At 47.4% G+C, this 16693-nt stretch overlaps 1 protein-coding gene across 2 annotated transcripts in view; it reads right to left on the reverse strand.

Moving 5' to 3' along the window:
* Positions 1-4046: 4046 nt before the first annotated feature.
* The window catches only part of Ca-beta (Calcium channel protein beta subunit), a 45818-nt gene continuing 33171 nt past the window's right edge, over positions 4047-16693 (reverse strand). Inside the window, exons 10-12 of one of the 2 annotated variants that reach the window (XM_077698555.1) lie at positions 14954-14992; positions 13199-13240; positions 12409-12547 (exon numbers count right to left, since the gene is read on the reverse strand). In XM_077698555.1, coding sequence (XP_077554681.1) covers positions 13223-13240; positions 14954-14992 — 57 coding nt within the window. In that variant the 3' untranslated portion in view covers positions 12409-12547; positions 13199-13222. Of the gene's footprint in view, positions 12548-13198; positions 13241-14953; positions 14993-16693 lie in introns of both variants that reach the window. The other variant, XM_077698554.1, reaches the window with a different exon arrangement.

Consider the following 16693-nt stretch of genomic DNA (forward strand, 5'->3'; position numbering starts at 1 on the left):
GTAAAGCAGGCGTGGCGCGGCGGAGGTTCTTTCCACCAGCAGTTCTTCTAGGGTAGATACTTGAAGTAGTGGTAGTGGCCGTGGGAGGTCTCTTCGGTGGCAGGCGCGATCTGCCACAGTGTGGGCAGGAAGCGTGTCCCGGCGAATCCAGGAAACGCGGACAGGGCATGGATAAGTGTCCATAACCTCGTGAATGCGTGCGGCGAGGCTTGTACAACGCGCAACGCGACGCAAATCCCGAATCGCTGCCGTTGAGTCCGTGTAAAGTTCCAGCTTGTCCCCAGTAGTCAAAGTCGATGCAAGCGCCTGCAGACCATCCCTAATGGCAGTAAGTTCTGCTAGCAGGCTTTGGAGTGCACGGAGTGACTCGTACGCGCAGCTTTGATGCAAGTGGTTTAGGTTAGCGTCACTAAAAGCCTTTATTTAGTGACGCTAGTTTAGGTCAACGACTTTGTGGCTGTCAGGTTATTCACATAGTTTGCAGATACCATCGCTGGTGTAGTTCAAAGCATGATGTGCGGCATTGGTTCTGCCATGCACCATGCGAACTCGCAAGCTTCATTGCAAGAAAGGACACTGTGTGCAAGCTTTTTTCCGCGCCGTTTAGGTTGTGCAGAAAAGCCTGGCCTGAAACGTGCGAGCCTTGCGGGAGTTAAGTGCATGCTAACTTTGGAACGCCAGTTGTGCAAGTGTGCAGGTTTTACAAGTTGAAGAGGAGGTTCCAATGCTACCAATACCAGCCATTAGGAGGCGCCAATGACTGGAATCACCGGCCAAAAATATACCTCCTGCTCATACAGCAGGAACTTCCAGAATTTTATTCCACTGCATTGCCACCTTCGAGTATTATTTTATTTTAATTTCTTGTACCATTTTCTTATCGATCAAAAAGACATCTTCCTTTTTTGCTCGATAAAAAAAATGTTATGACCCCCAAGTTACTCAAGCGAAGCTGGTATTGATTGACTTACGCTGTCGGTGATGGCGCACGCCGAGGCACCATATGCCTCCATGACCATATGCACTTGAAGTGTTTCACAGGTAACCACTCGGCGGGATTGACCAGAAATAACGTGTTCACTGTAGTTTGCATTATAAATTGAAACCCTCCTGGGGATTCCCCTTCTCTGGAGCAGCTCCCGCTCGCCATTCGCAGCTGGCGCGCGCGTGCACAAGTCACGTCACAATCGGAGCCAATCAGCGTCTTTGTATTACGCCACATCACAGGTGCGGTCACTCGCTCTCGTCGGGCCGTTTACCTTTTAGCCCGGTATGGGCCGGTAGAACGCGCGCGGTTAGCTACGCGGAAGAGCGGGCAACCATTGAACGTTTCCGCTAATATTTGCGTTCGGCTGAAGCTCAGCGAAATGAAAGGGTGTTTTGGCCGATCAATGGTTTGGCGTTTCCATTTCGGTCATTGCCTTTTGATTTTAGCACAAATGTTTTAGTTTTGCGGTCATGGCGTTTCGAGTTTGGTCGTGTCCGTTTTCACTGAGGTCAATCTTCGCGTGAACCCGTGTTTCTGGGGGGAAGGCCCGGGTTGCGATTTTATCGCCAAGTTGCAAACGACCGTTCGGAATTTCGCCAGGGGTCTCATATCAACTTTGGAGCTCAAAATCCTCCCACTTCCCCCATGTAGTTCATCTATAGTTCATACCACAAGACGTACAGCACTGTGGAGGCTACATTGTTGTCAACAGTGCGCCCACTGAGCCTGAGGGCGCCTAACTCGCCGTGAAGGGGGTCCTGAAAGGACATTCCCTTCTCCCCACTCGGCAAGTGGAACCGCAGGACTCCGGCGCCTTTTGTCGCTTCCTTCGCGGTGAGTTAGGCGCCCTGAGGGGGCGGGCTGTTGACAATATTGTAACCTCCACAGTGCTGCACCTAGCTTATGGAATGAACTATAGACGCCAGCCCACACGGGTGTGGGAGGCAAAGAGGTCGCTCACCGGACCACACGAGAGCTCACCATCCAAGACCGGGTCCAGACCGCACTGCTCACCACGGAGCCCACTCAGCCCGCGATCAGCCCCTCGCTTTTCAAGAGATTACATAAATCCCCCCACCATTTCTCCCGCCGCCTACACCCGCACACTTCTCTTCTAAGGGGCTTAAGAGGGCCTGGTTCAAACCTACACTCATCCGTGCAGGCACCGTCTCCCCCTTGAAAACTATAATGGCGGGCGTTCCCGCTGTCTTCTAGCGACCAAAATTAGTACATCCTGAGAGAGTCTTCAAATAAATGTTTCTGGGATACCAAGTGCCCTGACGTACCGAGGATGTCCTGAGGACCGCAAAAACAGTGAGGACGTTTGGACCTGTTGAGGACGTCATGAGGACATTGTGTTGTCTGGGTCTATCCCTCCCCTCTCTGCCAAGCCTGCCCAAGACACCCAGGCAGAGAGGGGAGGATAGGGAAGGTGCAGACGGTGGGCGAGAGCTAGTGGGCAGGTCTAGACACCCAGGACCACTGCATGTAAACCCACTTGCGTTTTTCACCTTTTCACCATGTGAGCACGGATGGAGAGCATTGGGCGTGGGACCACGCGGCCCGGGAAACCATCATTACGAGAGCTGCTCCGACCATCGGCAGGCTCCGGCTGGCTAGTCATGCTGGCTAAAAATAAGTTTGTATTACTACAGCTCCAATGTGCTTGCTCGTTAGCCGTGCACTAGCTGCTGTTCGCTTAATTAGCATTGTGCTTTCAGCAAATTTAGTTTTAACCATAGAGATATACTGTCAATGGTTTCAACTTGTTGCTAGAGTGGACACGACGTAACTGCGGTATCCGCAACAAACTGGCAACGTGTGGATGCGGCAGGCTCGGTGTCTACTGCCTGCTGCCCTGTGTCATCAGTAGCTCTGCTGGTCCTCCACCCGTCAGTCACGAACTATTATGACCCATGGGCGTGTCTATAGCAAGCTACCTTCACAAGTGGCAATAGTAATTTGCGGGGTTGTGGGTCAACAGTAGCCTACTAGAAACCCACCGATGACATACAGGACGGTCACTAGTAATTTGGGCGTTATGGGTGACCCACTGAGAAGGCACCAATGATGACCTATGGATTGGTCACCGGCTGACCACCAAGAGACCAACCTATCACCGCAGTGATTCAGCACCCCCTATCAGTAACCGCTGATTTTTGGTGACTGGCACACCAAATTTCAGTGTTTACCTAGCCCAAGAAAGACAGTTCATCTTAGAAGAACCTACCGGGAAGCTTAACTGCTCACACAGGTGAGATAAATCTACCATCAGCCCGATTCAAGGGGAAGCCTTTAGCCATCATCATCATCAGTTATTGGCAAGCAAGTTTAGATAAGCCAACCTAATCTAGGTGCCACAGGGAGTGGCTTAATTGGTAGACCTGTGGCTGCAACTTTTTATCTGCAGTCAAACCAGAAGATGACGATGCCCCTGATCAGCAAGAGGTGACACTGACCCAGGAGAGGACAGTCAAGGCACTATCTGTGGTACTACTCGACTAAACAAATTGAGCGAGAGCTAGTGGGCAGAGCACACGCTTGTGCCACCAGCAGCACCTGCCGTGGAGCTCCGCCGATCCAAGCGCTCCGTGTTAGCTCTGACAGTTGCCACACCTGTACATCCATTTGTCACACGTGGTTTACAGGTTTGTTACTTAATAAATAACTTGTTTAAAAATTATCCTGAATTTGAAACGATTTGCAATGTACAGGTTTGCCAACACTAGCCAAAGTGGGGCATATTATATTGCAGTTCCTTATAAGCGTGTTTTGCTGTAATCAAATAAGAGACTTCATCGCTGTACCCCTTTGGCTGCACTGCTCATTCGCTTAAATCGTTAGTGCATACGCTGCACCCACATCCAAAACAGTTCTTGCAGAGATACAGAGAAAAAGCAGCTGCGTGGAATACCACATGCACCAACATGCCTACGAATGCCACACCCCGAACAGCACCTGCCCCTCTCTCCATCTTCCATTCTCCCACAATCAATTCTTGGTGTGAAGGCAAAGAGTAACCCTTCACATTCCATGCCATAAATGACAGGACACACTGTGTTTGGCGATGTCTTTATTTACAAACTGCCGAAAAGGTTTCTTTTTTTTTCTTCTTCTCATGTGTCATATTTATACATTACACTGTGCGCATATATGTATACATGGTATATACATATACGCGATTTCCTAGCAAGAGCTGTCATTATGAAAACGCTTTGTTCAAGAGAAAAAAAAAAGAGCAAAGCACAAGACTTCCTGACAAAGCACGCTCAAAACTGGTGTGAAAGCTAGGAGCATTCCTCCTTCATCTGCACAACTTTCGATTAGCATCAGCACTTGCCTGTATGTATATATTTATATATATACCTGCCTTTTGTTTCGTCGAAAGAGGGGACAGAGTAGAAAACCTCAAATGTCGCACATTTTACAAGAGGGCGGGAAAGGGGAGAGTCTCTTAGTAGCTCAAACACTGCCGAGGAAAAGAAAAGTACAGAGAAACAGCAGCAGAGGGGGGAGAGAGAAGAGAGATAGAAAGAGAGAGAGAGAGAGATAACTAGTGAGAAAATCCTGGCGTACACCTATTTACAAGTCACCCACACACTTGTCTCGCTGCTCAGCACGAACTCTCCACGTGCCACAGGCACACTGACAACGATAAAAGCCAGAACAGAAAGTGCGAGTAATGTCGCAACGAATGGAAGATGGGAACTCTACAGAGCATACACAAACATCGTACCTAGAAAGCAGAGAGGCTAGAGCTACATGCGATGTAACCAACATCACAACCATCGTGTCTTGTTTTTATCGGCGGGGCAGGAAGCAGGCGCGGATGCCTGAATGTACACCGCGGCATGTCTAGTTGGTCTCACTACTCGGCCAATGTTGACTGGCTGCACAGACACGCGCTTGTTGAACACCGACCCTATCAGTCCAGTGCCGTAGCGCGCGACGGGGAAGAGAGAGGTTCGCCGATCACAGCGCCCTCTTGGAACCACCGGCTTTGCGCAATAACAGCTCCGCTCGTTTACAAAGGGGGGCGGCATCAGGCAAACGGGCCATTCCTGAACACACCCGTCTTCGATTGCAGTGCTTCACTTTCACCTCTAGGTACGGCTCAAATCTTGACGCGTTCGCCCCCTGCTCCTCGATTCCCGCTGCTTGCAGCAGTGGCATCCTGCAAGGTGGTAAACTGGTTGCACCACTCACTCTCCAAAGCAACTTGACTGTGGTGACCAAGGCGCACTCTGCACGCACACAAGGAAGGACAGAGAGAGCAGGGAACCAATGTGTCAAGACAAAAGCCACCAATATGCATTATGAAAGTTCTTCGAAGCCCTCCCAGTACAGCTCTTTCCCATTGCAAGCATTCACCTGGCTGCAAACAACACTCACAAACACACACACGCACACACATTACCCACGCGTGTAAAAGAACCGAAACGAGCACACGAAAAAAGTGACAAAAAAGTGAAACAATGCCGCCAGAAAGATCACACACAGAGAACATCAACCAAAACGGTGAACGATTAGGTTCGCTGCATACATCCACGCACACTTGGGCCGACGCACGCACGCATTTGTCGGTCGCGGCCCAACAGCACAGGAGGAGAGGAGGAAGAAGCGCGAGAGACGCGAACGTGTGAGGCCTGTTGTTCGATGAACGGTCAGGGTCCCAGCGCTGCCGACGGGGCCACCGCGCATGTACAGAGAGTCCCCAGGGAGAAGGGTAAAAAGTCTCTTGAGGTCAGCAGGTACAGTTCTAGCCGCTAGCTCAGCATGAGTGCATACCAGAGACCAGGGCAAGTGGTCAGTGCTTTGCTAGCGTGCCCGGGAAAGGAACGGGGGCAAGGACAGTCGAGGGGGGAGTACACTGGGAGAAAGCAAGGGGCCAGCACTTGCCTTCGAGCAGCGCACACGTCGCGTGTGGCAAGGCGCAGCTCTAGAAGCCCGCACACACGGACACACTGCGTGCGCTGTAAGAGTCCCCGGAACGGAGCACTTGTAAATTCCACTTCAAGACAAAGGGAGGAAAAAAAAATTACTCGGTGCGAGTATACTAAGAGCTGCTCTAGGCATGTTACTCTCCATTGGTCAGCGTTTTATCCTCACAACACTTTGTATTCTTAGAAAAACAGAAAAGGCTGTGACGCCCAAAATGGGAAAACTAAGCTTTTCTGTTCACGATATCGCCGCATCTCCATTTTTATTCCCCCCTTCCTGCTCATTCTTACACAATTGTGAAGCTCAAATGACTGAAATGATTTTTGTCCTGTCTCTTTTTTTCTGTTGGGTGTGTGCCTGCAGTACCGGCATAGGAAGTTCGCCCAAATGGGCAGAAAATTAGACCAGGAGTAGCCTGACAGGTGAAAGGTACAAGTGCCTCTCCTTGCTGCACGGACATGTTCGCTGACTGTCACTCTGCGCAAATTGTAAATGGAGCACGCAAATGAAGTTGACCAAAAAAGCACAAACAAAAGTAAAGGATACATTGATCGATGCTAACATGCTGTCCACTAATGCTCAATCCCGATGCAATGCCCAGTTGCACAGCTAAGTCTGAAGCACAGGTGCCATCACATCTGAATCGGTACAGGAATGCAGGTAGAAATGTACAACTTATTTAAGCCCGTCAGATATTGGCATGTGCAATTAGTGTCCCAGGATTGTGCAATGCTCTTTGGAATACCGCTCCTTACAATGCTCTGGCTATACTTGAAATGCCTCCAGCACGTTCTTTTCAACGTAATTTTAGTTTGCATCTCAAAAGCCACTTAGTTAAACTTGCAGCATGAAGTTATTTTTGAATCAACACCGTAGAAGCTAGACAGTGCTTGCCTGAGAAGTCATCCTAAACCATTAGGCTCAGGGCCTTGCACCTCACTTGAGATATGCAGAATTGTCTTTTTAGTTCAAAACTGTTGTTGATTTTCCAAGAACTGACTGATCTCCTGCTCTCCTGCTACCATGAAATAGGTACTAATCGCTTGAACACCAATACAAACCCTTCAACTTCAACTTTGCATTTTGAAGCCCACAACCATGCCCGATTCGATAGTTTGTGCAGGGGGAACACTTTAATAAAGCTACGAACTAGCCGGCAATAGAAATCCGAGTTACTGCTAGATCATTCACAATAAAATCTTAGCGGCCAACTGCACTCGAGTTTCGACCTCTTGAAAACACTGTTTCCGTACTGCCTGCTGAAAAAGAGAGCAAGGTGCAAAATACAACAGCTGAAATATGCGCGTGGACGCCGCAAGCGATCACCAAAAATCGGCGATTTTGAAACCGAAATTGAGGAGAGCGAAATGCCAAACGGTCAGGGGCTCGGGAGCAAGCCTGCAAGCAAGCTCTACACGCGCACGGGGAAGCAAATGAGTGCAGCGTGTGCAGCAGAGCTTGACCGATTCTCCAGCTGCGTGGCTGGCCAGAGGAAGAAGCCCCGGCTGGCCAGAGCGTCACAGGCGCATCATGGCTGTTTACGCGATCCGCCGGCAAGTGCAGCGTGGTCTGCGGTGGAGCTTTTTTAAACGCTACTAACTGATTCACGAGGCGTTTCACGGGGCTACCACCTGTGCACCACTGATTTGGTGGTACGTACTGCACATTAAAAGTAAATTTGGTTGAGGTGAAATTTGAGGGCAGTTGGCCTTTAAACAGTGGGTGGCCTAACTCAACACAAATAATAAGCAAGATGGCAACATATGCTATAAACAAAGCCACGCCAACAAGCCAAAAACAGGATTTGCCAATAAACATAAGTAAGCATAACAGCACATTTGATGATACTGCAAGAAAGTTAGGTCAAGGTTATGAAGCCTGCACCATAATCTCACGAAGTTGATGGTTCATGAGGAATGGCTTCTCAGTTACTCAATGCCAAGAGTGCCCATATGGCGACATTTTTGCCTGCAACAAATTTTCTGTAAACTAACAAGGTACAACAAGCACCAAAGACAACAAATAGCATTATGTCATGTCAGGCCTCTGGTGTACCAAGACGTATGAAGATAAAAGCCCATCGCCTGCAGCCTTCCAACAAAAAATACTCAACTGAAGCAATCGCTTCAGTACACAAGATAAAACCACTTAGACTGCATGGTTTCACTGTGAACTGCAGGTTTTACTAGAACTCCGCAGCTGCAACCAACCACAGGGAATTTTTCTACTTACATGAGAAACATGAAACCTGAAAATGCTAGCCTTTACACTACTGCGATTAAGAGATGGCTGCGTGGAAGAGATGAATTGAGAACTAAACTGTACGTTTCTACCACTATGAATGCCGTCTGTAAACTGCACGAGCCCTTTGGCTAAAAAAAAAAAAAAGATTCTCTTCTCCCTTATTCTGCACCTGCTCTGACACCAAACTCAATGCTTCCACATTTCAGATTTTGGCAAACTCGATTTTTCAACCCTATCATGTGGTTCCACCAAATTTGCATCTTAGCTAGACAAATCTCCTTAGAATGGAAGCTTATTGAAAAAAACTGGGTTTGTGCTGAAGAGAAAATGCCTTAAACATCCTCTAGACCAGTGATTCTCAAATGGGGGTCCGCGGACCCCTGGGGGTCCGCGAGAGCATTTGAGGGGTCCGCGAAGCCTAAGTCAAAGCTTTTACTCCCGCCATTCTTTTCTCGATTTTGCCAGCACTTTCTTGCAATGCAATAAGGTGGCTTTGCCGCATTACATGTACGTTTAGTTTCTCCGCGTAGCCCTATTTTAACATCTGCTTTTTGCACGACACGCCAGCTATGAGAAGGAAAAAAGCAGACACAGAAGAGGCAACATATAGGTGTTTAAAAGAATTTTAGATTCAAACCAGATTGTTTAACATGGTGCGCATCGTCATTAGCATCAACCATAAAAGGCGGGCATCGAATAAGTCTGTGGGCTACGTAAGCTGCAAGTAGAAATTGTTTGGCATTATGACACCAAACAACATATGCTCCATCGTGGGGTCCCCCATCACTTTCGCAAGCCCAAAAGGGGTCCCTGGGGCAGTCACGGCTGAGAACCACTGCTCTAGACATTGTTCAGTGGCTTGCCATGGGTTCCTTGCTTAGCTATGCAGTATTACATTACCTCTACATTAAGCTAAAAGATCAGAGAAATCGACTTAGCCGAAAGTCTATTTCCTCACTTCGCGTGATAGGAATCTTAGAATGCCAAGTGTTCTGAATTAACAAGCCTTACGCCTCCATCACAAGACCCATGAGCCTCACATGACAACTTTCTCCTCTATAATGAGGTTCCACTGATCAGATTATCCAAAGCGCGACAGAAAGCAAGGTTGAAGGCCTAGAATGCATGTAGATTAGCAGCGAATGTCACCTGATTGAGTCATTCAGGTTTATTATCAGGACACTAGGGAAGGGTGGTGCAGCTTTATCAAAAAGACATCACACTCTTCTTGCTTGGATTCTTCTTATCTCGGACTACCATGAGCATTCGGTTCCTGTCACAGCATCTTGGTTGTAAGGCAGTTTCAACAGACAAGGAGTACAAATAGGACCGTGCGGTTCGTACCTCTTCCCCTATGGTTACCAATGTACATATTTATAGTACCTATACCGTGTAGGAAATTAACGCCCTTGACTCTACATATATGTACGTGGTTTTATAAGTGATGTGTGTGTGTAAGTGTGGTTCGCGTGCAAATACTACTGTTGGTAGTACTGAAGTTAGAAACCTGCATGCAGTGAAAGCTGCATAAACTCCAAACGAGAGAGAATGCCTTTGTGTTGCAAGAAGAATGTGAAAATCTTCCTAAAATGACCCTGAAAGATATGAACCGAAAGCACACGGCAGAAAAACAGACAGCCCTTACATAGTAGGCAGGACATAACATAGTCTTCTTGACACAACAATGTTAGCAATGTAAAACATAGCTTAAATTAACAATCCGTGCTTTGCTCGCATCATCTGACAAAAAAAAAAAAAAAAAAAGCAAACGGCAGACCAGTGAATTTTACCAGCAAAAAAAAGAGAGTCTATTTATTTACCTAGCAATGACTAGTATCTGCCAGCGAATCACTGAACAGCATTTTTGCAACGGTAAATCTTGCAACATTTTCTGCGAGATCAGTTACAGAAATCTGAAATTTTTTTGAGGTAAAGCAAGCAGCAAAAAATGTTTAAACGAGTACCCAGAGATCAAATGTGAAGTCCTGCCCCTACATGACCTTTTTCCTTTAAGCCTTCCATGACAACTACCCTCTCACTAGCACCCACAAAGTAATGGTTTCTACCATTCTGCGGTTATGGGGGAGATTTACATGATCTTGAAACTTTGGCAAGTATGCAATCTAACAAGCTTACTATTTAGGTTGGTGGAACTAAAAGCCTTTATCTTCTGAAATTTATGCGAGCAATATTTGCCCGCTGAACTTGGAACGATACAATCGAGATTACCCGGCTGATAGTCTTCCTGTTCTAAACGTTCCCATACAGGTAAACGACTAACGAGTCTTTGCTGAAAATTCGTGCATGTAACACAAAAAAACTCAGTGTCTCGTCTTAAATTAACAAAGCTCAAAGCTGCAAAGTTGACACCACACCTCTCTATTTAACTTTGTAATGCAGGAACTTAAAGCACTTTCTAGCTTTTTCACAAAATTTTAAAAATGAGGGGGTAATTTGCAACACAATAAATCTCTTAAATCAAGATTAAACACCAGAAACCACAGCACTGACCTTCAACCAACAGTGCTTTAGTCAACAGATGAATTCGCAATTCAATGCTTGACCAGAAAGCTAATTAGCAACAAACATTGCAGACAAGATCATTCTTGACAGATGCAGGTTAAAAATTAAGACAAATCAGATCTGCTCAGCAAAGCATGCAATCACAAGAACAGAGCAGCATACCATGCACAGCACGAAAATTAATGCGATTTTATGCAAGTGCTCTTGGGTTACCTATACACTATTACTAATAGGCTCATCAATGACTAAAAACTGACTAGAAAAGAGAAGCTATCTTAAAAATGCAGGAATCTCTCGGGCAAAAAAGAAGGATGCACAATTGTTAAAAAATCCCACAGCTCATGGCAAAATCACAACTAACCAGCATCTGCCTAAAGTCTCCAGCCATTGAGCTCAGTGTTCACTAGATGTGGTGAAGTTCCAGGTTGTAGTCAATGCGTATGTACGCAAACAAGGATTGAGGGATTCTTTTGCCTGGGCATGCGAGTAACCAACCTCGAGGGCGCAATGACCCACAGGCTTCGGGCCCACGACTTCAGTAACACAGGAGGCTCTGGGAAATTACGGGAGTAGAAAGCCGCTAATGTCAGAGCAGAGCTGACAGTCTACGGAACCCTTTCAGTGTGTCACGGACAGCCCAACCGGCGATGGGCCAGCGAAAAATTGCGGAAGGGCTTTCAAAAGTGCATGCGCGAGGAACATCTCAGAACACCAGGAGTGCATGCGACCGTCCTTGCAGTGGACAACGTCGCAGCAAGACGCTCGGGAGGAAAGAAAACAAAACGAGAGCATTTTGCATTGAGCAGCAGACTGGTGGTTCTGAACGCATTAAGGCGAGCTTGCTGAAAGTTGCGGCAAAGAAGTAGCGAGAGAGAGAGAGGGAGCACTTCTCTCCTCTCTCCGCGCTACAAATGTGCCTCTTGCCTGGTCGGAGGCGGGGTAGGAGGGAGGGGGAGGGAGGGAAGGACCGTGCAGTGGTCCTCTGGCACAACCACGTGGTTTTGCTGCTTCGCTTGAGAAAGACGTTATAACCGCTTGCTGTTGACGAAGGCAAGGTGTTTGGGGTGGGAGGGTGGCCACCCCCGAGGCTACGGCCGGTACAGGCGTGTAGTGCCGCTGCAGCACCTGAAGGGGGGCTTCCCCCTGCGACAAGGCCGCCCAAGCGCTTGCCGGGGAGGATCCGTTGCAAAGTGTGACCGTCGGCTGGGAGCCAACGACTGTGCTTTAGAGAGGAGACACAGCGAAACAAGACGGTGCGCCAGCCCTGCCAGAGGCCGCCAAGCCCCGGCAGGTTGCAGGATTCCAGACGCCGTCGTCGTCGTCATCGTCGCTCGTTGTCTGGGGTGGCAACAGCGACACCGTCAAAAAAGACAAGACCATTCTATACCGCGGAGCGGGAGCAACGAGTCCCTGCTAGAGCACATTGACGGGGTACTTCTGTCCTCGATGGAGCCCCGCGTCGCCGCCTCCACCGCCACCCCCGCCGCCACCGCCCCGATAGTTGCGGTCGTCGTCGCACTCGTCGTGGTCGTACTCCGACGGGCGGCGGCCGTGGTGGTGCCGCCGTTGCTGCGTCGTCCCGGGCGGTGGGTGGTGGTGTAGCTGGGCGGGGTGGTGACGCACGTGCGAGGGGGGCGGCGACAGGTCGTCAAACTTGTCCTCGAGGTACGGGTCGGGCGCGTCGTCCCAGTCGTCAAAGTTGCCCCCCCGGAACGAGGTGGCCATGACCGGCGGCGGCGGGTGCACCCGCACATCGCCGTAGTAGTCGGGGTCGTCGTCGTCGTCTCCGACCGGGTACATGTCGTCTGCACGACAGCTCGCCGCAAACAGGTCCCCTTCTGGGGAAGAAACCTGCACGCCACGCAAGCGCCAACAACTGTTAGCGCGGCACATTCCGCTCGGCCACGCCATCGCAGAGCTTGCACACACATAAAAAAAAATTCTCCATTTTTCAGTGCAAACGAGTCAAAGTTTCCAGTGAAACCTCCCATCAGAAAATAACTGAAGAGGTCAAAGCATTTAGTACTGCATTAAACCATGCGGCACTCTCTTTTTGCACTCATTTACCTGAATGCCCACTTGGGCAGAATCAAAACTTTACACGGTTGAGCATGCAGTGCTCCCAGCATGCAAAGTTTGCCAGCCATTGGCTGGCAGCTGTCAGAGCTGGCTGTACAGTTTAGAACCCAGAGAGATCGATTTCCAAGTCTCGTTCACATCGTTAAACAAACAAACCAGAAAAATATGTCCTCCCTAACAATATCAGTAACCGTAGCTGCTGTTTCGCCTTCCACAAGGCTTCGAGAAAAGGCCGGTAAAAAGGCTTTGGCAGGCCTTTGCCGCAGTCACAAAGCCAAAAATTCAAAACAAAAAAAGAGGTCTTTATAAAAGACACGAGCTGTGCATGTGTGCGGAAAACGATGCAAGTGTGATGAGAGACGACCGCAGGGTGTGGCACAAGTCCCGAGTGCGCAGGTGCGAATCAAAAAGGAGGTTCATTACTTGTACGTGTATGTGTGCCCATCGTCATAGCTCCCAGAATCCCTGAAAGGCAGGCCGGGGATGGGGAGAGGGAGAGAAACAACAGGTACACTACTGACAATGGGAAACAAGAATTCAGGGTACGCAGCACAATCACCACACCACTCAAGCCACCCACAACACGAAACGCAAAGACAACCAGAGCACAAACTTGCTGTGTCGTCAATACCACTGGATGACATATACTGGGGGGAAAAAAATGAAAAAGAAACTGGCAAACGTCATAGTGCTCACAGAGCACAGAAACAAACGGTCCATGTTTAACAAGAGGTAGACACACAGGACGGTACGAGGCGAATTTGGAAATGCAGCAATATGCCTAAATTCTTAGTGCTTGAGCATATTAAGACAGGTTGGTCAGCATTGTTAAAATTTTAAGGAATGTTCAGTTATGTGAAGGGAATCGCGACCAACAAATATGGAAATTATCATAACATATCACAATACCCTTGATTATCATAACCGGGAGTGAAAAAAATACATTGCTGGTGGTTCGCATAGGTAGCATGCTATACGAGTACATTTCGAATTTAAAAAAAAAAAAATTTTAAAGCCTCAGTAAGCAGGTCATCAGTATTGCTTTTACGAGTGCAAGAGGTGTCGAAGCATTGACGCATTATATGAAGTGAAAAATTATGTTTATTATATGCTAAAGACAGCATCAGGAGTGGAAAAGTCAGGAGAATAAAGATTTTTGCAAAAGCAACATTGCACCAATGCGACATTAGTTATCGGTTTACTTTTCGTTGTTTTGGCCCTGGTCAAAGTCTCTATCGAGAAGAGAGAGCACCTACAGCCCCTTACTTCTCCACAGCTAAAGCAAACTTAATTCTGGGTGCTGGGTATAACAGCACACTGCTTCACTGAGTAAAAGAAGAAAAAAAATAACAACAACAAAAAAAAAACGGCTTGCTGGTTCATGTCGACATTAGGTGTCGCTAAATAAACTTTGAAGCATTTTAGAATTTCACACTTCGTTTGCCGACGCTGAGGCTCACATAAGGGGTGTTTTGTTTTCCATGAACCACCTGGTGGTGCTGCATTTCAAATGAACAGATGCCCATTTGTGCAATAAGAGCAGCAATATATTTGCCAGGAGAGTCAGTCCACACACTACAATTTCCTTATTCAAATTCACTTCAGCAGTCGCTAGGACATTAGACAAGGCATCGAAATTTTAGCACATGCGCAAACACATACGGAAAAAAAAAGGCATTACATGCTTGAATTTAAACCATTACTGCCTATAGGTAGCTTATTTTGTTGGCGCAATCTACAGTCTTCACTAAATTCCGTATTACAAGGTTTAGGTGCAGTAACGTGACCACAGTTAAGAAATGTGAGGGGGGGGTGGGATTAGAAACAAGTGTAAATGAACCCACTGCAACGACCACCTCAGCTACAGCACTCCTATGAGTGCAACGCATGTGAACATTACTCCCCCTTTCATAGGAGTGCTGTTACTCCCCCTTTTATAGGAGTGCCGTTACTCCCCGTTCCATAGGAGTGCTGTTACTCCCCCTTCCAAAGGAGTGCTGTTACTCCCCCTTTCGTAGGAGTCTTTTGCGGGCCTAGGTGAGTGCAGAGGTTGGGTGAAGTGTGAAAAGAAGCCCAATGATGGCTACACGTGTACAAAGTCAAGGACAGGAGGAATGCAGGGGTGCAGTGGTGTAGTATTGCAGTATGTGTGGTATATATAGTATAGTCAAGACAGACCTGGAAGTGTACTTGTTTCGGCTTAGCTCTCAACACTCTCTGGAAGAAGTGGCATGAGAGAAAAATGCAAAAACATAGAAATACTTCAGTCGCAATGTAGCAAAAGGCACATGAAAATGTTCCTAAAAAGTATGGTAGCCCACGCATGCCAAAACATGACTGCACACAAGCCAAAAAAAAAGAAAAAAAAGAAAAAGAAAAAAAAGGGAAAGAAAAAAAAAGCTGCGAGTACTAGTAAAACTGCTAGTACTCAATGAAACTAGTTTTTGATGATGTCTGCAATACAAGGACATTAGAACACAGCAGCCGGACAACATGATCTGCAAAAGAAATTTATATATCAAGAGTGTAAAACTGGTTCCAGTTACCAAGAATTCTGGTACACCAACTCCGTTTTGCCAGACCTGGATCCCTTAATTTTTAAATTTGAGAGTAGATTTCCATTTTAATAAAGTTAGTTTTATGCACTGCACTTCTAATCTATCTAAAATAGAAGTGAACTGAATGCAGTCAAAGCAAAATATTCTGCGTCCTCTCCAAATTACCACATGCAGTAGAACCCCGTTGATACGTACTCGATCCATATGATTTCCCTACCATTACGCTCTCAATTGTGAACACTAAAAGTCCCCACAGTACGTTTCTTACTGAGTGGTACGTTTTGCCGGATTGTACGTTTGTCCCTTGTGTTTTTTTTTTTAACGTATCACTGAGGTTCTACTGTATGCTTGAAGAAAACTAAACAGGCAATGAACCTTACAATGAACTAACAGGCAATGAACCAATGAACAATGAACTAACAGGCAATGAACCCAATGAACATGAACCTAACACACCCTCGATTGCAGATAACAATTTAGTTTCATCCTCAAATACAGAACAAAGAATTCAGTAGGCGCCTATTCTACCTATTGTCACAAAGCTTGAGCACATACTTGCTTTTCAAAACATCTTTAACAAAGTGCACATGCACTGAGTAGTAAGGGGAGGCACAAAGCACGAAGCTCGCCCGCTTGTAGGGGTCGAAGTCAAATAACTCCTTCTTGATAATGACTGTTGGATTTAATGCACCGAAGCTACACGTATGCTATGAGGCACGCCATGGTGGAGGGCTCAGGATTAATTTAGACCCCCTGGCGATCTCTAACATGCGCTGAAATCTCGACACACGGGGGAATTTTCGCTTTCGGCCTCTATCAGAAAAGCAGCCACTGAGGCTGGGATCAAACCCAAGCCCTTGGGCTCAGTAGCACAGCGCCTTAGCCCCTGAGCCACCCATGGCGGGGTGAATAACCACTTCTTAATCTTTGATTTTATCCAACACACTGCACTCCATAATGACATGCTCCTCAAGCCATTTCTTAAAGTTTCTTCACTCATGCACAGATGCCCATGGGATTTCCACAGTATGACATGCGTAAGGTTGCCACATGACTGGTTTTGGACCAGCCTGACCAGTTTTTTAGACAGCAGGCCGGTTGTTCGTCTCTACCTAAAACCGGACAACATTGGTCGTTTTTTTTGCCATAGGCCACGGTTATTTCCTTTTTGGCCTTCTGTAAGTGCCAATACAGCAACAACGACGATAAATATGTGTCGACAAGCTGTGCAAAGACACGCAAGTCAAGAAAATATGGAGCCGAGTGCGATTCCTGAGATGGAAGGGGACTAAACGGAGGAACAACACAATGAAAGGCCGCCTGCGCAGTCAGCAAGTGCAGTTACTTTTCAGTGCAGCAC

Source organism: Haemaphysalis longicornis, unplaced genomic scaffold (genome assembly GCF_048455015.1).
Source record: "Haemaphysalis longicornis isolate Haplotype H1 unplaced genomic scaffold, Haemaphysalis longicornis Haplotype H1 scaffold_2, whole genome shotgun sequence".
Taxonomy (NCBI): Eukaryota; Metazoa; Arthropoda; class Arachnida; order Ixodida; family Ixodidae; genus Haemaphysalis; species Haemaphysalis longicornis.